The sequence below is a fragment of the Panulirus ornatus genome, chromosome 18 (assembly GCF_036320965.1).
Source record: "Panulirus ornatus isolate Po-2019 chromosome 18, ASM3632096v1, whole genome shotgun sequence".
Lineage (NCBI taxonomy): Eukaryota > Metazoa > Arthropoda > Malacostraca > Decapoda > Palinuridae > Panulirus > Panulirus ornatus.
The window spans coordinates 58,789,769-58,816,080 of NC_092241.1; the positions used below are offsets into that span (position 1 = coordinate 58,789,769).

General features: G+C 39.3%; 1 protein-coding gene across 4 annotated transcripts in view; it reads right to left on the reverse strand.

Moving 5' to 3' along the window:
• Positions 1 to 22,710, reverse strand: part of LOC139755162 (charged multivesicular body protein 1a-like) — a 34,084-nt gene extending 11,374 nt beyond the window's left edge. For all 4 annotated transcript variants that reach the window (XR_011714058.1, XR_011714057.1, XR_011714056.1 and 1 more), the window contains exons 1-4: positions 22,553 to 22,710; positions 20,930 to 21,003; positions 19,662 to 19,804; positions 8,578 to 8,734 (exon numbers count right to left, since the gene is read on the reverse strand). Coding sequence is in view for 1 of the 4 variants with exons in the window: in XM_071673322.1 (XP_071529423.1) it covers positions 8,578 to 8,734; positions 19,662 to 19,804; positions 20,930 to 21,003; positions 22,553 to 22,592 (414 nt within the window). In the remaining 3 variants the exon portion in view is untranslated. The remainder of the gene's footprint in view (positions 1 to 8,577; positions 8,735 to 19,661; positions 19,805 to 20,929; positions 21,004 to 22,552) is intronic.
• Between the last annotated feature and the right edge of the window lie 3,602 nt (positions 22,711 to 26,312).

A 26,312-nucleotide genomic window follows, 5' to 3' on the forward strand; every position in this document is an offset into this window, starting at 1 on the left:
CAACCCCGGTATACCACATCGCTCCAATTCACTCTATTCCTTGCCCTCCTTTCACCCTCCTGCATGTTCAGGCCCCGATCACACAAAATCTTTTTCACTCCATCTTTCCACCTCCAATTTGGTCTCCCTCTTCTCCTCGTTCCCTCCACCTCTGACACATATATCCTCTTGGTCAATCTTTCCTCACTCATTCTCTCCATGTGCCCAAACCACTTCAAAACACCCTCTTCTGCTCTCTCAACCACGCTCTTTTTATTTCCACACATCTCTCTTACCCTTACGTTACTCACTCGATCAAACCACCTCACACCACACATTGTCCTCAAACATCTCATTTCCAGCACATCCATCCTCCTGCGCACAACTCTATCCATAGCCCACGCCTCGCAACCATACAACATTGTTGGAACCACTATTCCTTCAAACATACCCATTTTTGCTTTCCGAGATAATGTTCTCGACTTCCACACATTCTTCAAGGCCCCCAGAATTTTCGCCCCCTCCCCCACCCTATGATCCACTTCCGCTTCCATGGTTCCATCCGCTGCCAGATCCACTCCCAGATATCTAAAACACTTCACTTCCTCCAGTTTTTCTCCATTCAAACTCACCTCCCAATTGACTTGACCCTCAACCCTACTGTACCTAATAACCTTGCTCTTATTCACATTTACTCTTAACTTTCTTCTTCCACACACTTTACCAAACTCAGTCACCAGCTTCTGCAGTTTCTGGATTATATACATCAACTTTTTATTGGAATATTTTTTCAGAATACAATAATTACACCATTTCCTGTTGAGGAAATTATTATGATTTGTTAGATGTTGACTTCATGTTAGTCTTAATACCATAAATGATATATGAATTTTCTTAGAAAATGACTAGGATCTGTTTTACATCATTCAAAAACTTCATATCCCAATCACAACTGAATGTTCTACATGCATCACTAAAACTGTATTTGAATATTTTCAATAATCTTTGGGATCAATCATAGGTATTACTCTGTACCTATGACATATGCATGCACATATAAGTAAGTGTTAGTACCTATTTTTGAAGTAGGGGAGGGATTTCTACATTCAAAGGGGCCAATTTCTTGAACTTTCTATACAATCGTGTAACTTTAAATTCTTAAAGATGGGTATGTTTTTATACAGTGATCACCATGGCACAGGCAAAACACACACCAATATGGTTATCTTGGGTGAGAGGGAAATAGGGTAAGACAAAGAATAAAGAAATTTGTCAAAGTTTCTATGGTGTTTGAAGAGCTGACTGGTATTTTTACGTGTCAATACCTTTAAAATGCTCACAGCTTACCTTAAATATTGTAAATGAAATCTATTCAAGAATACTGAATAGATGAATAGTGATGCATATCCTTAAGACATACAGCATACACAGACCATGACCATTTAATTCTTTCCTAAATCATCAACTCCTCTTCCCAACAAGATCTCAATTAAAATAACAATATCATCTTAATAAAGCTATTTTTACTTGTGAGACCATCATGTTGAATATACCATTTTCATCACAAAAACTATTTTTCAGTAAAAACCATCAAATGGATCAGAAAATATCTTGTCCTTACAATTTACTGCCAGTCCATCTCCATCTGTATATACGCTAACTGCACCACTTTTAACCTAACTCTTTCACATCTTGATTATCTGGTCTCTCTCTACTGATGAAGCCAGTGACTTGGTCTCCTATTTCCATCTCTAACTCCTGTTTTGCCTCTTTGGTGTTACACTGACCCTTTTCTCATTCTTCTCTTGGTCTTTCTTTTTGCATTTACACTTGTCGAGGATACACTGACCCTTTTCTCATTCTTCTCTTGGTCTTTCTTTTTGCATTTACAATCTTGTCAAGGATGTTTCATTCCTAAGGCCTCTAATAATTATTTGCTTATCTACAAATACTCAAAAATCTCTTTGACAAAGGATACTGGTGTCACCCTCAGATATTTTTCTCATGGGCTCCTGTAGCTCCAATGCTGCAGTACTATTAATAGCAGGGACAGGATGGACCTTAACATGAGTTCTGTATGATACCTTACTCTGATTCATAAGGTGATGAGGAATACAGTTCACCACAGGTTTTGTGGTGTAACCTTACGTAGACCAACTCTGGTAAAACTTCACTTGGCAATTACCATATAAAATTCATTTGGTGGGCAGTTTCAGCTTTCCTAAAGGGAAATGAAGGGATAACTCACTTAAGACTTTTGCCCTTGTACTCAGCATTTATGATGGTATTCTTTATGATGGTTTTCAAGGGACAATGCAGGTTGATCTTTTATGAATTTTCAAATATGGTTTCGGAGCATTACACATGACAGCTAGAGACCGAGTGTGAACGAATGTGGCCTTTGTTGTCTTTTCCTATAGCTACCTTGTGTGTGCGTGGGGGGAGGGGGGTGCCATTTCATGTGTGGCGGGGTGGCGACAGGAATGGAAGAAGGCAGCAAGTATGAATATGTATATGCCTGTGTATTCCTATGAGTCCACAGGGAAAATGAAACACAACAAGTTCCCAAGTGCACTTTCATGTAATAATCACATCATCAGTGGAGACACAAGAGAGAAATATAATAGTCAGTTGATATACAGCGAAGAGACGTACCTAGGACACCATTTGGTAAACATGTGATTGTCTGTGTATGTATATGTATGCTGGTGGCTGATTCATGTGAGAAACTGCAGAAGCTGGTGACTGAGTTTGGTAAAGTGTGTGGAAGAAGAAAGTTGAGAGTAAATGTGAATAAGAGCAAGGTTATTAGGTACAGTAGGGGTGAGGGTCAAGTCAATTGGGAGGTGAGTTTGAATGGAGAAAAACTGGAGGAAGTGAAGTGTTTTAGATATCTGGGAGTGGATCTGTCAGCGGATGGAACCATGGAAGCGGAAGTGGATCATAGGGTGGGGGAGGGGGCGAAAATTTTGGGAGCCTTGAAAAATGTGTGGAAGTCGAGAACATTATCTCGGAAAGCAAAAATGGGTATGTTTGAGGGAATAGTGGTTCCAACAATGTTGTATGGTTGCGAGGCGTGGGCTATGGATAGAGATGTGCGCAGGAGGATGGATGTGCTGGAAATGAGATGTTTGAGGACAATGTGTGGTGTGAGGTGGTTTGATCGAGTAAGTAACGTAAGGGTAAGAGAGATGTGTGGAAATAAAAAGAGCGTGGTTGAGAGAGCAGAAGAGGGTGTTTTGAAATGGTTTGGGCACATGGAGAGAATGAGTGAGGAGAGATTGACCAAGAGGATATATGTGTCGGAGGTGGAGGGAACGAGGAGAAGAGGGAGACCAAATTGGAGGTGGAAAGATGGAGTGAAAAAGATTTTGTGTGATCGGGGCCTGAACATGCAGGAGGGTGAAAGGAGGGCAAGAAATAGAGTGAATTGGAGTCATGTGGTATACAGGGGTTGACGTGCTGTCAGTGGATTGAAGCAAGGCATGTGAAGCGTCTGGGGTAAACCATGGAAAGCTGTGTAGGTATGTATATTTGCGTGTGTGGACGTGTGTATGTACATGTGTATGGGGGGGGGGGGTTGGGCCATTTCTTTCGTCTGTTTCCTTGCGCTACCTTGCAAACGCGGGAGACAGCGACAAAGTATAAAAAAAAAAAAAAAAAAAAAAAAAAAAGGTTGAAATGTATAGGTATGTATATGTGCATGTGTGGGTGTGTATGTATATACATGTGTATGCGGATGGGTTGGGCCATTCTTTTGTCTGTTTCCTAGCGCTACCTTGTTGCTGTGGGAGACAGCGACAAAGTATAATAAAAAAGATATTTTTTTTTTTTTTTTTTTTTTCCAAAAGAAGGAACAGAGAAGGGGGCCAGGTGAGGGTATTCCCTCAAAGGCCCAGTCCTCTGTTCTTAACGCTACCTCGCTATCGCGGGAAATGGCGAATGGTATGAAAAAAAAAAAAAAAAAAAAAAAAAAAAATTATTTATTCACTATACTTTGTTGCCGTCTCCTGCGTTAGCTGTGAAAGAGTTAGGTTAAACATGTAAACATGTAATGGCATCCCCCCGCACGCATGCGAAGTAGCGCTAGGAAAAGACAACAAAGGCCACATTCGTTCACACTCAGTCTCTAGCTGTTGTGTAATGCACCAAAACCACAACTCCCTTTCCACATCTAGGCCCCACAAAACTTTCCATGGTTATCCCAGACACTTCACATGCCCTGGTTCAATCCATTGACAACACGTCAACCCCGGAATACCACATCCTTCCAATTCCCTATATTCCTTGCACGCCTTTCACCCTCCTGCATGTTCAGGCCCTAATCGCTCAATCTTTTTCACTCCATCCTTCCACCTCCAATTTGGTCTCCCACTTCTCATTCCCTCGACCTCTGACACATATATCCTCTTTGTCAATCTTTCCTCACTCATTCTCTCCATGTGACCAAACCATTTCAATACACCGTCTTCTGCTCTCTCAACCACACTCTTTTTATTACCATACATCTCTCTTACCCTTTCATCACTTAATCATTCAAACCACCTCATACCACATATTGTCCTCAAACATCTCATTTTCAACACATCCACCCTCCTCCATACAACCCTATCTATATCCTGTGCCTCACAACCATATAACATTGTTGGAACCACTATTCCTTCAAACATACCCATTTTTGCTTTCTGAGATAATGTTCTCGCCTTCCACACATTCTTCAACGCTCCCAGAACCTTCGCCCCCTCCCCCACCCTGTGACTTACTTCTGCTTCCATGGTTCCATCTGCTGTTAAATCCACTCCCAGATATCTAAAACACTTTACTTCCTCCAGTTTTTCTCCATGCAAATTTACCTTCCAAATGACTTGTCCCTCAACCCTACCGAACCTAATTGCCTTTTACTCTCAGCAGTCTTCTTTCACACACTTTACCAAACTCAGTCACCAGCTTCTGCAGTTTCTCACCCGAATCAGCCACCAGTGCTGTATCATCAGTGAACAACAACTGAATCACTTCCCAAGCACTCTCATTCACAACAGCCTGCATACTTGCCCCTCTCTCCAAAACTCTTGCAATTACCTCCTTAACAACCCCATCCATAAACAAATTAAACAACCATGGAGACATCACGCATCCCTGCTGCAAACCGACATTCACTGGGAACCAATCATTTTCCTCTCTTCCTACTCATGCACATGCCTTACATCCTCGATAAAAACTTTTCACTGCTTCTAGCAACTTGCCTCCCACACCATATACTCCTAATACCTTCCACAAAGCATCTCTATCAACTCTATCATATGCCTTCTCCAGATCCATAAATGCTACATACAAATCCATTTGTTTTTCTAAGTCTATCATATGCCTTCTCCAGATCCATAAATGCTACATACAAATCCATTTGCTTTTCTAAGTATGTCTCACATACATTCTTCAAAGCAAAAACCTGATCCACACATCCTCTACCACTTCTGAAACCACACTGCTCTTCCCCAATCTGATGCTCTGTACATGCCTTCACCCTCTCAATCAATACCCTCCCATATAATTTCCCAGGAATACTCAACAAATTTATACCTCTGTAAATTGAACACTCACCTTTATCCCCTTTGCCTTTGTACAATGGTACTATGCATGCATTCCACCAATCCTTAGCTACTTCACCATGAGCCATACATACACTGAATATCCTCACCAACCAGTCAACAAAACAGTCACCCCCTTTTTTAATAAATTCAACTGCAATACCATCCAAACCCGCCGCCTTGCCGGCTTTCATCTTCTGCAAAGCTTTCACTACCTCTTCTCTGTTTACCAAACCATTCTCCCTGACACTATCACTTCGCACACCACCCCGACCAGAACACCCTAGATCTGCCACCCTATCATCACACATTCAACAAACCTTCAAAATACTCACTCCATCTCCTTCTCACATCACCACTACTTGTTATTACCTCCCCATTAGCCCCCTTCACCGATGTTCCTATTTGTTCTCTTGTCTTACGCACTTTATTTACCTCCTTCAAAAACATCTTTTTATTCTCCCTAAAATTTAATGATACTCTCTCACCCCAGCTCTCTGCCGTCAAAGAATTGTAAGATAATTTTCAATTCTATTTAAATGTTTCACCATGAAGTGTACCTTTACTGCCTACAAAATTTTCCACAATGTATATTTTTCTTGTTACTTTGGACTACCATATGCTGTGGTTAAAGTAATCATTTATTTGACAAAAGAGGGAAGGTATAATAAGACAACTGATATTTCATGCAACAGCTGGTCTCATATATATCCAGTAATGTCATGTACAAGAACCATTCCCACTATATTGTATCACCACCAACTTACTCCTGGCCATAGCTCATCAAAATTATATCATTTATGGTGAGAAAAAGATATTCTGAAGAATTTTTCATTACTGAAGTCAATATGCATTTAATGTAAATTGTTTTTAAAACAACACATATAACATTACTATCACATCATAAAAGTTTAAACAGTATTGTAGGTGTCAGAATATAAATCTTGTCCTAAACTAATAAATTCCATTTCTTTTTTTATTTTCAGTTATCATATATTCAGAAACCCCTAACTTCTTGGTGCTTTATTTGCTTGAGCTAGATGTTCTATTTTCAATTTCTTTTTTTTTTTTTTTTTCTCTCCCGCGTTTGCGAGGTAGCGCAAGGAAACAGACGAAAGAAATGGCCCAACCCACCCCCATACACATGTATATACATACGTCCACACACGCAAATATACATACCTACACAGCTTTCCATGGTTTACCCCAGACGCTTCACATGCCTTGATTCAATCCACTGACAGCACGTCAACCCCGGTATACCACATCGCTCCAATTCACTCTATTCCTTGCCCTCCTTTCACCCTCCTGCATGTTCAGGCCCCGATCACACAAAATCTTTTTCACTCCATCTTTCCACCTCCAATTTGGTCTCCCTCTTCTCCTCGTTCCCTCCACCTCCGACACATATATCCTCTTGGTCAATCTTTCCTCACTCATTCTCTCCATGTGACCAAACCATTTCAAAACACCCTCTTCTGCTCTCTCAACTACGCTCTTTTTATTTCCACACATCTCTCTTACCCTTACGTTACTTACTCGATCAAACCACCTCACACCACACATTGTCCTCAAACATCTCATTTCCAGCACATCCATCCTCCTGCGCACAACTCTATCCATAGTCCACGCCTCGCAATCATACAACATTGTTGGAACCACTATTCCTTCAAACATACCCATTTTTGCTTTCCGAGATAATGTTCTCGACTTCCACACATTCTTCAAGGCTCCCAGAATTTTCGCCCCCTCCCCCACCCTATGATCCACTTCCGCTTCCATGGTTCCATCCGCTGCCAGATCCACTCCCAGATATCTAAAACACTTCACTTCCTCCAGTTTTTCTCCATTCAAACTCACCTCCCAATTGACTTGACCCTCAACCCTACTGTACCTAATAACCTTGCTCTTATTCACATTTACTCTTAACTTTCTTCTTTCACACACTTTACCAAACTCAGTCACCAGCTTCTGCAGTTTCTCACATGAATCAGCCACCAGCGCTGTATCATCAGCGAACAACAACTGACTCACTTCCCAAGCTCTCTCATCCCCAACAGACTTCATACTTGCCCCTCTTTTCTATTTCTAGAAAAAAAAATGTAATGGCATATTTCCAATTTTATCTAAATGATTTGAGAAATACTTCAAACCTTCAACATTTACACTACATGTATTTCATGGTTTCTCTTCTGTACATTTTACTTTAGTTAACATTTCTTTAAGCTTAAAAATATCTCTGAAAGATTTTATATAGACAGAGTTTTGTTTGTAAGTGACTTTCTTAAAAAATAACCTTAATAAAGTCAGTTGGTACATACTAATTACATTATGAGGTCATCATATACTCTCATCTCAATCATCTCTCCTTGTCATTTTAATTTCCTTAAATCAGGCACTGCCTCTCCCATATGTACGGCATACAGTAGCTCTTTAATCCTCATTCCTTCCTTACTTGCTTTTTTACTTTGATGACATGTGTTTTTCTGTTTCATCACAAAGACCATCACCTATGTAAGTCTTGTCACCTCCTGCTTTACTGCTTTTCTCACATCTGGTCTAACCCATTTGTTGGCTAGCTCCTGAACTTCCATCTCATTCATCATCACTGGTCCTCTATGATGGTTATGCATACACAATATCAATGCACTGCAATTTCCTATGTGTGTCTGTTAGTGTGTGCATGCATGCTGGTGTGTCTGATTGTGTCACCTATGCTACATCATGCAACAACTGACAACTCAAGCCCATTTACCACAATAGAAAAGGTAATCCACCTGATGAGCTATAATAAATTCTACATCTAAGCAGTAGAGATATGGGAAGTATGGATGTCATAGTGTGATTAGCAGGACATGGCCATTTATGTAAGTGGTGCACTATACAAGTTGAGGAACTGTGGGTGACATGGTGATGACAGTAAGGGATGGTTTGGATATAGATAGCATGGTGCTTTAAAAAGTATCTCCAGTTTCCTAACACACTTAAAATCAATCTTTAAAAAGATACTCACAGAAGTTCTTACATCCAGGTCCTCAAACTGTGACTCAAACTTATCCATGATAGAAGACACTTTCTGCAAGTCCATGGAATTGAGAGCTTGGTCTAAAGCCTTGACCACGGAACCCATATTCTTGGTGATACCTTTCATGGCCACTGCTGACTGAATTCTACACAAAAGAAATAAAAAACATGATTAGAATTTATTTCATTTCTATTTCTTTCCCAATCTTGTTTCCATTTCCTGCCTTAGTGAAGCAGTACCATGAATAAAAGATGAAAGGGCACATTCATTCATATCCATTCACTAGCTATCATGTGTAATGCAATGAAACCATAGCCCCCAATCCACAACTACACCCACAGACCTTTCCATAGTTTTTCCAAGCTGTTTCATATGCTACAGTTTAGTTCACTGAAAGCATTTCAATGGACTATGGTATTATTTGCACCTGTTATACACTAGATTGTGCCTACACCTTAAATACATATATACTAGACCACATGCACCACAGTGACCTCTTGCAATACAGCTATAGATAATACTGTGGGGAGGAGGTGGGTTTGTTGGAAACGAAATGCTTAAGGACAAATATGTGATGTGAGATGGTTTGATTAAGTAATAAAAGGGTAAGAGAAATGTGCGGTTATGAAATAAGAGTGGTTGAGAGAGCTGAAGTAGATGTGCTGAAATGGTTTGGACATATGGAGAGAATCAGAGAGGAAAGGTTGAAAAAAGGAACAAGCAGAACAGTGAGACCAAACTGGAGGTGGAAGGATGAAGTGAAAATTTTTTTCAACAATTGTAGCCAAAACATGCGGGAGAGTAAAAACACACACATGGGACAGAGTGAATTGAAATGTGGTATACAGTGTTCAAAGTGCTGACAATGGACCGAACTAAGGCATGTGAAGTAACCAGGGTAAACCAAGAAAATTTCTGTGGGGCCTGAATGTGGATGGAGAGCTGTGGTTTCGGTGCATTACACATGACAGCTCTGTTAAATACCTCATTCCGTTTTGCATTTCCTATTAGAAGACTAACTCCCATCAACCTTGTTAAATCAAAACAAATTTAGGCTGCTCAGTTCAATTGCTTATTCCACTGCTGCATTCCATTTATTTTCATCTATTTCTAAAATCGGCAGTTACTTCTATCTTGTTATGATATGAGATACTTCTTTTGTTTACTTCCCAAAATCTCCCTAAGCACTCCCTTCCCCCCAAAAATCAAGAGATGACTGGCTGCTCTGAACCCTATAACAGTCTTTTCTTCCATGCTATTGAATGTCTTCTCTGTAATTCTTCTACAAATAAGCTATCCTTATTGACATTAAACAACTGCTTAGATGCACAACCTCCTACCTCAATAATTTTCTTCATATCCTGAGGAGCCATTCTGCTACCTCTGTATCAGAATTGGCAGCCTTCCCAGTCATGCATAAGGGCAAACCATGACGCATTTTGGATGTCTCAAACCACCTTTTACTAACACTCAAAGTTTCTTTGTGAATTGTATCATATTACTTTTTTTCTTTGTCATATAATGACTTGGCCTTAGGAATGACTGCAGTTGTTTCCAGCAAGTTCCTCTGATTCTGTCTTTGATTCAGATAGTAGGTTTCCCATTTTTTCCATCACATCAACCCTACTATACATCAACTAAGCAGTTAATGGAATGTCATACAAAGAACTAGATCTCAGTTTTCTTTATTTTGCTTACAGTGGCCACAGTTGAGTGTGCACTGAGGATGGACTCGGCTATAGCCAAGAGCTTCTTTCCATCATAAACCTCAAGAGGATCTCCTATTACTCTTAGCAAACAAGCTGAACTTACTATATATACTTTGGAGGCAGAAAATTATAGAAATTACAAAAACACTGGCAGAGTCGTGGACTTTTGTCTCCATCATAAAGAAAAAAGATTACTAGATTAATGGCCAGTGGACAACATATGCATCACAAAATATTTTGCCATGACTTAAATATAATATGTATAGTGAACAAAATAAATGTTAAAGTATCTTTAAATATTCTATCACAAAACAAATGGGTATGTTTGAAGGAATAGTGGTTCCAACAATGATATATGGTTGTGAGGCGTGGGCTATAGATAGAGTTGTGCGGAGGAGGGTGGATGTGCTGGAAATGAGATGTTCGAGGACAATATGTGGTGTGAAGTGGTCTGATTGAACAAGTAATGAAAGGGTAAGAGAGATGTATAGTAATAAAAAGAAAGTGGTTGAGAGAGCAGAAGAGGGTGTTTTGAAATGGTTTGGTCACACGGAGAGAATGAGGAGAAGTGGGAGACCAAATTGGAGGTGGAAAGATGGAGTGAAAAAGATTTTGAGTGATCGGGGCCTAAACATGCAAGAGGGTGAAAGGCATGCAAGGAATAGAGTGAATTGGAACGATGTGGTATACTGGGGTCGACGTGCTGTCAGTGGATTGAACCAGGGCACGTGAAGCGTCTGGGGTAAACCAAGGAAAGTTTTGTGGGGCCTGGACGTGAAAAGGGAGCTGTGGTTTCGGTGCATTATACATGACAGCTAGAGACTGAGTGTGAACAAATGTGGCCTTTGTTGTCTTTCCTAGCGCTACCTCGCGCACATGCGGGGGGAGGGGGTTTTCTTTTCATGTATGGCGGGGTGGCAACGGGAATGAATAAGGGCAGACAGTATGAATTATGTAGATGTGTATATATGTATATGTCTGTGTGTGTATACATATGTATACGTTGAGATGTATAGGTATGCATATGTGTGGGTGTGGACGTGTATGTATATACATGTGTATGTGGGTGGGTTTGGCTATTCTTTTGTCTGTTTCCTTGCGCTACCTTGCTAACGTGGGAGACAGCGACAAAGTATAATATATTAAAATAAATAATAATATGAGTACAAGTAGGAAGAGAGGAAAGTGATTGGTTCTCAGTGAATGTTGGTTTGCAGCAGGGGTTTGTGATGTCTCCATGGTTGTTTAATTTGTTTATGGATGGGGTTGTTTGGGAGGTGAATGCAAGAGTTTTGGAGAGAGGGGCAGGTATGCAGTCAGTTGCAGATGAGAGAGCTTGGGAAGTGAGTTAGATGTTGTTCACTGATGATACAGAACTGGTGGCTGATTTGGGTGAGAAACTGCAGAAGCTGGTGACTGAGTTTGGTAAAGTGTGTGAAAGAAGAAAGCTGAGTAAATGTGAATAAGAGCAAGGTTATTCGTTACAGTAGGGTTGTGGGACAAGTCAACTGGGAGGTAAGTTTGAATGGAGAAAAACTGGAGGAAGTGAAGTGTTTCAGATATCTGGGAGTGGATTTGGCAGCGGATGGAACCATGGAAGCGGAAGTGAGTCACAGGGTGGGGGACGGGCAAAAGTTCTGGGAACGTTGAAAAATGTGTGGAAGGCGAGAACATTATCTCAGAAAGCAAAAATGGGTATGTTTGAGGGAATAGTGGTTCCAAAAAAGCTATATGGCTGCAAGGCGTGGGCTTTAGATAGAGTTGTGCGGAGGAGGGTGGATGTGTTGGAAATGAGATGTTTGAGGACAATATGTGGTGTGAAGTGGTTTGATCGAGTAAGTAAATAAGGGTAAGAGAGATGTGTGGTAATAAAACGAGTGTGGTTAAGAGAGCAGAAGAGGATATTTTGAAATGGAGAGAATGAGTGAGGAAAGATTGAAAAAGAGGATATATGTGTCAGAAGTGGAGGGAACGAGAAGTAGGAGACCAAATTGGAGGTGGAAAGATGGAGTGAAAAAGATCTTGAGCGACTGGGGCCTGAACATGCAGGAGGGTGAAAGGTGCGCAAGGAATAGAGTGAATTGGAATGATGTGGTATACCGGGGTCGACATGCTGTCAATGGATTGAACCAGGGCGTGTGAAGCATCTAGGGTAAACCATGGAAAGTTTTGTGGGGCCTGGACGTGGAAAGGGAGCTGTAGTTTCGATGCATTATACATGACAGCTAGAGACTGATTGTGAACGAATGTGGCCTTTGTTGTCTTTTCCTAGTGCTACCTCACATGCATGCAGGGGGAGGGGGTTGTCATTTCATGTGTGGAGGGATGGCGATGGGAATGAATAAATGCAGCAGGTATGAATTACGTACATGTGTATATATGTATATGTCTGTGTATGTATACATATGTTGAAATGTATAGGTATGTATATGTGCGTGTGTGGACGTGTATGTATATAAATGTGTATGTGGGTGGATTGGGCCATTCTTTCGTCTGTCTCCTTGCGCTACCTCGCTAACGCGGGAGACAGCTACAAAGTATAATAAATAAAGTAAATAATAATATTGTAGATATCCCTAGGGATAGGGGATGAAGAATACTTCCCACGTATTCCCTGCATGTCGTAGAAGGTGACTAAAAGGGGAGGGAGCGGGGGGGGCTGGAAATCCTCCCCTCTTGTTTTTTTGTTTTTTTTTTCTTTTTTTTTCCCAAAAGAAGGAACAGAGTGGGGCCAGGTGAGGATATTCCCTCAGAGGCCCAGTCCTCTGTTCTTAACGCTACCTCGCTAACGCGGGAAATGGCGAATAGTTTAAAAGAAAAAAAAGAAGATATTAGAAATATGAATTTCAATTTTTTCAAAACCATTATCTTGGACATAGTTCAAAACTGTACCTTGATTCTAAAATCTAACAAGAATGAAATTTCATTCTATGAGTAGCCATTCTAATGAAGGTTTATTCCTTAATACCAAATTCTGTATTCTATATGTACAGGTTTGGTTCCCAATTGAATGGATGAGCATGAATATTAATCACATTATACATACTGTGGTTATCATAATGAATCATAAAAACTACAGTGTGCTGCCTGCTAACGCATTATGGTGCTTATTGTGTGAGGTTAGTCTCTAATCTATGGTTAATCAGAAGCAACAATTAAATTAAGACCATAGCTCTGCTAAACAAGACAAGGTCACTCACAGCCAAGATTACATCAAGAGAAAGGATTCTACCCATAAAAAAGTTGGTTATACTGGTGGACTATCAAAGTCAAAAGAAGGTTGCACTGATCTCTAAGTGATGCCAAACTTTTTGTGTGAAAATCAAAATACATATAATCAAAATAAAGAATAAAAAAAAGCTGCCTACAAAAGTGCTGCAGTGATCCAGGAAACAGGAAAAATTTCATAACAATCCAGGATACAAAAATAATATACCATAAAGTTATGTTTTAATCTCTTTCCCTATTATCCTGAGTACAGTATTCTAATGATAGGCCTTTGCGTGAAAATTTATCATCCCAAGTTAACCTAAGACAATTGTGACATGAAAGTTATTAGCCCAAGTTAGCTCATGGATGATTTTTGCAGGGAAATAATGCAAATGACTGGGAGATGTACAAAAGAAAGAGGCAAGAGGTAAAGAGAAAGGTGCAAGAGGTGAAAAAGAGGGCAAATGAGAGTTGGGGTGAGAGAGTATCATTAAATTTTAGGGAGAATAAAAAGATGTTTTGAAGGAGGTAAATAAAGCGCGTAAGACAAGGGAACAAATGGGAACTTCAGCGAAGGGGGCTAATGGGGAAGTAATAACAAGTAGTGGTGATGTGAGAAGGAGATGGAGAGAGTATTTTGAAGGTTTGTTGAATGTGTTTGATAGTGGCAGATATAGGAAGTTTTGGTCGAGGTGGTGTGCAAAGTGAGAGGGTTAGGGAGAATGATTTGGCAAACAAAGAAGAGGCAGTAAAAGCTTTGCAGAAGATGAAAGCTGGCAAGGCAGCCGGTTTGAATGGTATTGCAGTGGAATTTATTAAAAAAGGGGGTGACTGTATTGTTGACTGGTTGGTAAGGTTATTTAATGTATGTATGACTCATGGTGAGGTGCCTGAGGATTGGAGGAATGCTTGCATAGTGACATAGTACAAAGACAAAGGGGATAAATGTGAGTGCTCAAATTACGGAGGTATTACAGAGGTATAAGTTTGTTGAGTATTCCTGGGAAATTATATGGGAGGGTATTGACTGAGATGGTGAAGGCATGTACAGAGCATCAGATTGGGGAAGAGCAGTGTGGCTTCAGAAGTGGTAGAGGATGTGTGCATCAGGTGTTTGCTTTGAAGAATGTATGTGAGAAATACTTAGAAAATCAAATGGATTTGTATGTAGCATTTATGGATCTGGAGAAGGCATATGATAAGAGTTGATAGAGATGCTCTGTGGAAGGTATTAAGAATATATGGTGTGGGAGGGCAAGTTGTTACAAGCATTGAAAAGTTTTTATCGAGGATGTAAGGCTTGTGTACGTGTAGGAAGAGAGGAGTCACTGGTTCTCAGTGAATGTTGATTTGCGGCAGGGGTGTGTGATGTCTCCATGGTTGTTTAATTTTGTTTATGGATGGGGTTGTTAGGGAAGTGAATGCAAGAGTTTTGGAAAGAGGGGCAAGTATGCAGTCTGCTGTGGATGAGAGAGCTTGGGAAGTGAGTCAGTTGTTGTTCGCTCATGATACAGCACTGGTGGCTGATTCATGTGAGAAACTGAAGAAGCTGGTGACTGAGTTTGGTAAAGTGTGTGAGAGAAGAAAGCTGAGAGTAAATGTAAATAAGGGCAAGGTTATTAGGATCAGTAGGGTTGAGGGACAAGTCAATTGGAAGGTAAGTTTGAATGGAGAAAAACTGGAGGAAGTGAAATGTTTTAGATATCTGGGAGTGGATTTGGCAGCGGATGGAACCATGGAAGCAGAAGTGAATCATAGGGTGGGGGAGGGGGCGAAAGTTCTGGGAGCATTGAAGAATGTGTGGAAGTCAAGAACATTATCTCGGAAAGCAAAAATGGGTATGTTTGAAGAAATAGTGGTTCCAACAATGTTATATGGTTGCAAGGTGTTGGCTATAGATAGAGTTGTGCAGAGGAGGGTGGGTGTGCTGGAAATGAGATGTATGAGGACAATATGTGGGGTGAGGTGGTTTGATCGAGTAAGTAATAATAGGGTAAGAGAGATGTGTGGAAATAAAAAGAGTGTGGTTGAGAGAGCAGAAGAGGGTGTTTTGGATTGGTTTGGTCACATGGAGAGAATGAGTGAGAAAAGATTGACAAAGAGGATATATGTGTCAGAGGTGGAGGGAACGAGGAGAAGTGGGAGACCAAATTGGAGGTGGAGAGATGGAGTGAAAAAGATTTTGAGTGATCGGGACCTGAACATGCAGGAGGGTGAAAGGTGTGCAAGGAATACAGTGAACTGGAACGATGTGGTGTACTGGGGTCGACCTGCTGTCAATGGATTGAACCAGGGCGTAAGAAGCGTCTGGGGTAAACTATGGAAAGTTCTGTGGGGCCTGGGTGTGGAAAGGGAGCTGTGGTTTCAGTGCATTATACATGACAGCTAGAGACTGAGTGTGAACGGATGTGGCCTTTGTTGTCTTTTCCTAGCGCTACCTCATGCACATGCAGGGGGAGGGGGTTGTTATTTCATGTGTGGTGGGGTGGCGATGGGAATGAATAAAGGCAGACAGTATGAATTATGTACATGTGTATATGTCTGTGTGTGTATATATATGTATACGTTGAGATGTATAGGTATGTATATTTGTGTGTGTGGACGTGTATGTATATACATGTGTATGAGGGTGGGTTGGGCCATTCCTTCGTCTGTTTCCTTGCGCTACCTCGCTAACGCAGGAGACAGCAACAAAGCAAAATAACAATAAAATAAAAAAAGAAGAGGTAAAGGAAAGTATTTACAAATTTTGAAGAAGTAAAAACCTGTCACTTTAAATATACCTGTTCATATTTACTGGGAAAGACATGCAAAGGTAGAGTTCAAAAACTTCAGCATGTAAGGAAAGAAACAGTTACAAAGATAGCCCAAACTTCAGTTGCCAATAGCCATGCAGTAATTATGTGACAGCAGCTTGCCAAGTATCGTGTGGTCTGTCTAGTGAAGGCAACACAGAAGCAGCCAGCATTCTGGAGCAAAAACCAAAGTCATACCTATAAAAGAGGGAAAGTGAACCAACATTGCTGCATAGAGGAAGTGGGTCAAGTTTACAAATCTGACCACTTTCAACTTAACTATGCAAAGTAAGGATGCAGAGCTAGAACCACCCAAGTGTGAGAGCAGTACTCCGTACAAGGATGTATCAATCCTATGTATGATCAGAGCAACTGTTTAGAAGCAAAGAAATTTTGAAATCTAAACAGGAATCCTAGCTTCTATGAGGGAGACTTTGCTACATCCGTCATGTGGGATTTTACAAAAACATCCGTCATGTGGGATTTTACAAAAGAGTTGATGTTACAGTAATACCAAGTATGTTCATTGAGGCAAGAGGTGAAATTACAGTTGTGAGGAGTTTTGGAGAGGTGGGAAGAAAGTGAGTCTTGGAGGTATTAAACTTAAACTAAATTTTGTCTAGACCACTGAGATATCCTGTCCAAGTCTGAGATGAGATGTAAATCAAGTGAGAGAAGGAGCAGAAATGAAGGATGTGGATGAATGCAGTGTTGAGTCATCAGCATATGAGTGCAACTGGTTATTTGTGGGAGGAAATCATTGATAAAAGGGAGAAAAAGTGTGAAAGACAGGACGGACACCATTGTTGATGGTGAAAGGGCATGGAGGCTGATCCATCAACAACCACAGATCAGCCAGATAGGAAGGTACATATGAGGGAGGGAAGCTAAAAGGAAGGAACTTTAGAGGTGAGACTCCGACACCACAACTTGTCAAAAGCTTTGGATATGTCAAGGGCAACAACATAAGACTCCCTAGAATCTTTTAGGAATGATGACCAAACATAAGTAAGATGGGAAAGAATATCACCACTGGATCTGCCTTACAAAGCCATACCGGTGATCAAAGACAAGACTGTGAGATTTAAAGTGTCAAAGGATATGGAAGATGAGGAGGGATTCATAGTCTTTGGAAATGGTTCATGTCAAAACAGTAAGATGATAGTTAGAGGGGTCAGAAAGGTCACCTTCTTTAAGGACAGGATGTATCAAAGCATGCTTCGAAGAACAAGGAATAGTTTTGATTTTTAAATATGGAACAGATGAGCAAACACAGGAGCAAGTTCCAAGGGACACTCTTTCAGTACAAGAGGATGGATACCAACAAAACCATAATCCTTGCTTATGACAGTTTCATGCAGTTTTTCAACATATCAATTAACACTAACAAGTTCATCTAATAGTAATGAGCTTCGACAAGACAAAAAAGTCACAAAAATGTAAATATGGAAGAAATATTTGGCACCTATATACCTGAGATGAAGTTTGTATTTCCTTGGCTGCTTATTTTCTACATGTGTACATGTTTTAGAGGAAAATTTATCAAAGGTATATAATCTACTTTTTTTGTCAATCAAAATCATTTGAAATAGCATTTAATCCTCATCATAAACAATCAAAAGTTAAGAAAAACAATATTTTTGTTCAATAACTCAAGTACGTAATATTTTTTTTTCTAAAACAGTATTTGTAGTTAAATGTTGTAACTTTGCCTCAATGTAAACATTTTGAAAATAATTTTTTTTAACATAAAAAAATGCATAAGTGAAGGGGTTATGATAAAAATGAAAGCCTAACTTTACTCAAATCAATGTTAAAGGTGACCCACATTTGTACCAAGGAGTAAACAGAATCTTCATATCCCACAGGAGAAAAGGGTAGTTGGAATCTTCAATGCTCATAGGAGAAATGAATGAATGAATGAATATCTCAATGACACAAAAACAGTATAAAATCATCAACACAAACCTAAATAAGGTACAAGGCTTCTCACATGACTTATTATTCATTACCTGTGGAACAAAGTTCTAATCTACCAATCCCTTTAGAACATGGCCTCTGATCTGACCTCACATGTGATACGAGGGTCAGAGGATGTCCTTAGGTACGGTCAGGCCAGGTATAAATCCTTGTTCCTAAGATACTGGTGAATCAGGCAAGAGACCTTGATATTCATTCAGTTATGTTTGTATAATTCTCTGTGCTCTCCTCTAATTACTCCCTATGAACAATGTTTAAAAATGGACAAAAGCCTGGGAGGATGTTCTTTCATTTTTCCTTAGTTATGACGAGCATTTCAAGTAATCTAGCTTTAAAAATAATGACCACCAGAGCAACATTGCCAAGCTCTTCATGCCAACCTGTATTCTTTATATTCACCCTACACAACTAGCTCTATGCAAAAAATTACACCATTGGAACCATGATAGATTGAAGTCCATGCTACTCCCACTGAGATGAGGTTGGGATACACTAACAAATCACCAAAATTCTGATGTGTGTGTCCTTTAACCTCTGTGTGGCCAAGGTAACCAGGAGCCCTGCCAAGGGTTCGAATCCAACCCATGGCGGATATACATTTGTTTGTCTATCAACATATTAGTCAAACCATTAGAGTTGTAAGAAATTAAAATCCATGCTACCTCCACCAAGATGAGGTAGGGACTCATAAAACACTAGAATTCTGGGGTGTGTATCTGTTCACCTCCATGTGGCCCAGGCGGCCAGGTGCCCTGCCAAGAGTTCGAACTTGACCCATGGTGTACGTACGTTAGACTATCCATTGGCATATTTGTCATAACATTGGAGCCAAAATGAATTAAAGTCCATGTTACCCCCACCAAAATGAAGTTCGGTACACGTAACCTTCACCAGAATTCTGGTGCGTGTCTTTTACCCTCTGTATTGCTGAGGTAACCAGGTGCCCTGTCTAAGGCTAGAATCAGACCTATAGTGTCTATATATTTTTCAGACCGCTTACAAATTTATTAAACTGTTGAACCCACAATAGATTAGAGTCCAAACTACCCTCAATAAGACAAAGTTGGGACATAAAAATCCCAGAATTCTAAGGCATGTCTTGTTAACCTCCCGTGTGGCTAAGGTAGCTAGGCACCCTCTCAAGGGTTTGAATCTGATCTATCTTTGCTGTATATACATTTGCCTGTCCACAGACATAGATATCACATATGCCTTAGTTCCTCCCTACTATACAGATAAATATCACAAGAGATGGTGTTCGCTTATAGATATTTAATCCATATATAGATCTCAAACTTAATCCGTATACAGATTTCAAATGACTTTAAATCTCTTTGAATATTACTGGTAACACAAAACTATTCAAAAAATCCCTTACCTTGACTGCACAGCATCAACCTTTGATGCCATCCGTAGGTAAGAAAGTGATTCATTTTTCTTCCGTATTGCATTTTCTGCATAAATTCGAGCTCCTTCAACATTGCCCTGTTGAAGAGCCTTCTTGATCTTACCTTCTTGAATCTGAGAAACACAGAAAAGCTTTACTGAATATTTCAACTGTTACATATGAGTAACATAACATTATGTAGATTCATCCACTTATAGAAAGAAAAAAAATACAAACCCATTCAGACCATTTTCATACTCATTTTTACACTAAACAACTTCCCTGTGGAATATATGGATTCATGAGTTCAAAAAAATTATAAATAAGTAAAGAAAAAAAAAAAAAAAGCATATTCATGAACTGATTGCACAACACAGACAGCCAGCTAAAAGAGCCCACTACATTTAAGTTACACTCAGGCTGCCTTGTGCCAGTCATAGCACCCTGAGCACATATACCTGTTCTGAGTAAGTAATGACACACCTGGAAGTGGGCTGTCACTAACAAGAGCCTGTACCAACTTAAGTGTCACAAAATGTTCAGTATAATGCACATCTTTCATTTCCTTATAATTTTATATTGTTCTTGCATTTCATCATACAAAAAAATAGCACATTCAATAGAATGTGGTCAGTGTGACCAGCTAAGATTCCATCATTCATATACTGAAAGTATATGAGCCTCTGATTCTAAAGTAATTTTAAATCATAAAGAAAAATACTCTGTACTGTTATGAGAATTTTCCCTTGAACACCTTCTCCCCTCACTCAGGGCTTCAGTTCTGTTTATGTATTTCCATCAATTAAAAAGGCATTTATGATATGGATGGTTGTAATATCTACTTACAATATTTCAACTTTTTTCTCTTTTAAAATACACAATATCCTAATAAATACATTGTACAAATGCTCTGTTTACCAATTCTTATGGTAGATTAAAAGATACTACAAATTCAAGCTTATATTTTTGCTGTACTTGTTTGCTAGTTAAAGAATGTCTCAGCAGACCACAATCACTTGGGTGAGTGAAAAAAAAAAAAAAAGCAGTGATCATGGTATTACTAAGAGATTCTACAAGGACAAACCACTGCACTACAGTCATTACATACTACACTTTGATCTTAGCCAAAAGGCTGAAAAACGATAGGTCGTTACATACTGAATAAACAGATGAACATATACAAGAAAAATTTCATATACAGACAATCCAAACCCTGTATATTTCATACAAATCTAGACACAAAATTAAAATAATAATACCTTCTGATCCTTCTCTGCCTTTTTGGAGAGCCTTTCCATTTGCTTCTCGCAAAACTTCAATTGGAACAAACAGTCTGAAATAAACAATTGTAAATCAAACTCTGAACAGACAAAAAATTTCAAATATGACAAATCCATTAACACTTTGAGGTGATCAGTTTTCCTCCTTTGAATTCAGCTAAAATGACTGCAGATTGAGACCTCATCTAAATTACTGCAACCAGAAATAACAGGAAATCATGTAAAAAAATTTAAATAAGAATGTAAAATAATACTTACAGTGTAAGAGTGGTGGATGAATGGAGCAAACTGACAAAGGACATGCCTACTGCAGACAGCATGCATAAATTCAAGAGGTTCTATGATAACACAGCATTCAAGAGATGGGGCCCTATGAGTGTAAAACTTCATCCCATACAGTCCTTTCCCAATAATTATGACTATAAACATTTCAAAAGATCAGATTTTCACTTCTTTCAAATTTGTAAATACTTTCCTTTATCTCCTTTTTCCTTTCCATTAACCTCTCCATATTTCAATTAAGGCCTGGCCTTTATGTGGACTTTTGTTAGTGACTGGCAGTCTCCAATGTAAAAGAAAAAAATGTGTAATTACAGATTAGTAGTAAGTTGTAATAAAAATATATGAAGCAAGCATATCTATGTTACCATGAAAAAGTAAACATATAAATACTTCCCTAAACATATGTATATGTGGACTGTAATCACAAGTTCAATTTTTTTTCAGTTAGTTTCATAATTCATCAATTCATCCCATTGTTAAGACAGACACATCCAAAAGTTAAAAGAGTTTATTGTCCCAGAAAGTATTTGCAGCTTTGTTAACAGTCTAAATGTAATGTGTACAAAGGAAAAGGAGAAATATTTAAGCAAATTTCTGAATAACTCATCTAACTGTGGGAAAGATCTGTGCCACTCCTCAAGCACACCAACCATGTGGAAGGGAAATGAAAAACTTGAACATGTTGTCCACATAAAGGTGATGTACAAATACAGAGGTCCATAAAAATTCTGATAACTTTCATTTGTCAAGGAAATTTTATGCGACAAATACAGCATGCTTTTGAAACAAATGTCTACAGGGTGATACTGACAGTTGTACTGAACCTTTACATTGCAATACAATGACAATAAAAAATAATCTAAATAGCCTGAAAATTAATTACTTTACCATAGGGAGACGCAAATACAATCAACATGATAGGATCTAAATATTCAGTATATTTATAAAGAAAGTTACGATTAAGATATTCCATCAAGAATAATGATTAAGATATTCCATCAAGAATAATATTTCTAATTACCTTTATTTCAAATATCAGATAAAATCATCATTCGTTCTAAATATTTCTTAGGTAATGGCACTTCACAGGCCACTGACAAGCAACATGGACTCATGAACATTTTCCCATCACACGATAATATCATCATGAACACATATTCATGGTCGGGAAAAACTGGGAAATCCAAGATCTTGAACCAGTAAAAAAAAAATATATATATATATACGCGACATTCTTGCACACCCTTGTACCTTTAACAATCTTCACAAGATGAACTTCAAGTTCAAGGCCACTATATCAGCGTCCCATCATGTACTAACCTTGCATCTTCTTGTCAGAGTTGCCTCCAAACCAGGACATCTTGCTCGGCAGTAATGTAAGGTCTGTACCTTCCTTATGAGTGATAATATGAGTCACGATCACAAATTCCTTCTATCAAGGCCAAAACATACACACTATAAGGTCCGTGACAGCAGGATCATGTTGAGGATGAAGAGGTTTGGATTTTATCAATCTTAGTATTAATGGCTGTCCAAAAATATTTCAATACCTTATATGATCCTATTGGTACGTCTATTGTTTATGACGTCACAAATTCAGCGGGAAGTTCAAACTGTTAACATCACGTTTTGTGTACGTGTTTTAAGATATGAAATTACTCTATATTACAGCTATGTCATCTACCTCAGTTCAGGTCACATATCCCAGTTTTAATCTGTGGGAAATGTATCCCACCGGATATTATAAGTCTCTTGTCTGACATCCCGAGAGGTATTGTACAATTGCATAAGCCATTGACATTTAGTGCTACATAACGAGAAATCTATCATCGAATACATCTTTCGTTTCTTTCTGGCCTACATCCACAATCCATTTTCAGCCATACATGTGTATTCCATCAAGTTCTATCCACTAGAACTCATTGTGCATATTACTAATAAATTTTGTTTAAGGGGTTAGATTCACGAGTCTTGCATCTCATTCTTACCTCCATTGAAAGATCATCACCACCCCCTCCGCCTGATACTGACCAGAGGAATGTTCTACTCATGACGGATATACTGAAGAATTACCTACGTAATGTGTATTCATTACCGTGACATGGACGCAAGGGAAGAATAATTTCCTCGTGGACGGCGGTATGACACAAAAGTGTCTTGAACCCTTGATCAGGGCACGACCCACACGTGGACGGTGTGACCTTTAGGTATGATAGCATAGCCTTTGTACTGACTGCTTGGGGTCTTGCTAAAGAAAAGAAACGTAGCACTAGTGAAGAGCCATACAACCATTATCTTCGCGGTCTGCACTGAAAGATTTCATTGCATCTTAGCAGCATTAGCTAAATTAGGAGAAGAGGCTAACAACAAACATTAAGTTCTATCATACTTTTGTTCACTGTTCTCTAGTGTATGAAATGTTTCCCTGGCTTTTCAGTAAGCCTTGTTCACAAATCACTTGGAATAACATAACTGCCCAAAGGTAAATCTTATATGATTACATTTATCATCTAGACTTGTAGGATCACATATACGTAATGCTCCTATAACATGGACATAACTACAGACATTTTTATTGAATGATCATGCACTGAGAGCTATATTCATCATTTTTCAGTGCATGATCTTTCTGCGTGTATAATATTCATGCTTTTAGAAGCGTTAAGTATATGTGATCCCTCAACTCAAAAAGTTGAATGTAGCCATATGTTATCCCAAGTGGTTTGTGAAGAAGGCTTACTGGAAAGCCAAGGAGACATTTCATATATCTAGTAACAACAATGATCAAAAGTATGATAGACCTTGATGTTTGTCGTTGGCCTATTCTCCTAACTTAGCTAATGTAAGACAGAGTATAAACAGTGCTTCAAGCTGCCTCCCAATAGGATAAAACTATCAGTAAGACCTTACTTGATTAAAAGTGGACCAAATTATCAGAAAATTGGGACTGTTAACGTCGTTAATGTAAGGCATGTAAGACGTGTGTATTGCCCAGACAGATGAAACATTAACCGAGATGCTATTGGCATTGTCATTCAGTGAGCATAAGTGACCACAGTAATGCTGTTGCTAAACACTTGACAAGAAAACGATCACCTTGTATACTGTGGACCTTAACAACCCTGTCACATTTTACCCCTCATCGGATTATACTACCCGTAGTGAATCTCTTAATTGCTAATATTAATAACACTAATCTGTTCCCATGTAAATTGAAAGCACATTCTATCATCCCCCCAATCATTATGAAATAAATATCAAGATAAAATTGCATAATTAGTAGGAGAACAAGCATGTGGCTACGAAAGCCAACCACCCCATCACAACTCCCCTAGCCACAAGGCACCGTTGTCAGATCGATCAATGTCTGCTCTTGCATATCAGTAAGTGTACAAGCCTTTGTGCTGGTGTAAGGATTTATATATATATATATATATATATATATATATATATATATATACATATATATATATATATATATATATATATATATATATATATATATATATATATATATATTCTTTATTTCTTTTATTCATACTATTCGCCATTTCCCGCGTTAGCAAGGTAGCGTTAAGAACAGAGGACTGGACCTTTGAGGGAATATCCTCACTTGGCCCCCTTCTCTGTTCCTTCTTTTGGAAATTTAAAAAATCTGAGAGGGGAGGATTTCCAGCCCCCCGCTCCCTTCCCTTTTAGTCGCCTTCTACGACACGCAGGGAATACGTGGGAAGTATTCTTTCTCCCCTATCCCCAGGGAATTATATATATATATATATATATATATATATATATATATATATATATATATATATATATATATATATATATATATATATATTTCATACTATTCGCCATTTCCCGCGTTAGCGAGGTAGCGTTAAGAACAGAGGGCTGGGCCTTTGAGGGAGTATCCTCACCTGGCCCCCTTCTCTGTTCCTTCTTTTGGAAAATTTAAAAAAGAGAAGGGAGGATTTCAGCCACCCGCTCTCTCCCCTTTTAGTCGCCTTCTACGACACGCAGGGAATACGTGGTAAGTATTCTTTCTCCCCTATCCCCAGAGATAGTGTATATATATAGAGAGAGAGAGAGAGAGATGCTCTGTGGAAGGTATTAAGAATATATGGTGTGGGAGGAAAGTTGTTAGAAGCAGTGAAAAGTTTTTATCGAGGATGTAAGGCATGTGTACGTGTAGGAAGAGAGGAAAGTGATTGGTTCTCAGTGAATGTAGGTTTGCGGCAGGGGTGTGTGATGTCTCCATGGTTGTTTAATTTGTTTATGGATGGGGTTGTTAGGGAGGTAAATGCAAGAGTTTTGGAAAGAGGGGCAAGTATGAAGTCTGTTGGGGATGAGAGAGCTTGGGAAGTGAGTCAGTTGTTGTTCGCTGATGATACAGCGCTGGTGGCTGATTCATGTGAGAAACTGCAGAAGCTGGTGACTGAGTTTGGTAAAGTGTGTGGAAGAAGAAAGCTAAGAGTAAATGTGAATAAGAGCAAGGTTATTAGGTACAGTAGGGTTGCGGGTCAAGTCAATTGGGAGGTGACTTTGAATGGAGAAAAACTGGAGGAAGTGAAGTGTTTTAGATATCTGGGAGTGGATCTGTCAGTGGATGGAACCATGGAAGCGGAAGTGGATCATAGGGTGGGGGAGGGGGCGAAAATTCTGGGGGCCTTGAAGAATGTGTGGAAGTCGAGAACATTATCTCGGAAAGCAAAAATGGGTATGTTTGAAGGAATAGTGGTTCCAACAATGTTGTATGGTTGCGAGGCGTGGGCTATGGATAGAGTTGTGCGCAGGAGGATGGATGTGCTGGAAATGAGATGTTTGAGGACAATGTGTGGTGTGAGGTGGTTTGATCGAGTGAGCAACGTAAGGCTAAGAGAGATGTGTGGAAATAAAAAGAGCGTGGTTGAGAGAGCAGAAGAGGGTGTTTTGAAGTGGTTTGGGCACATGGAGAGAATGAGTGAGGAAAGATTGACCAAGAGGATATATGTGTCGGAGGTGGAGGGAACGAGGAGAAGAGGGAGACCAAATTGGAGGTGGAAAGATGGAGTGAAAAAGATTTTGTGTGATCGGGGCC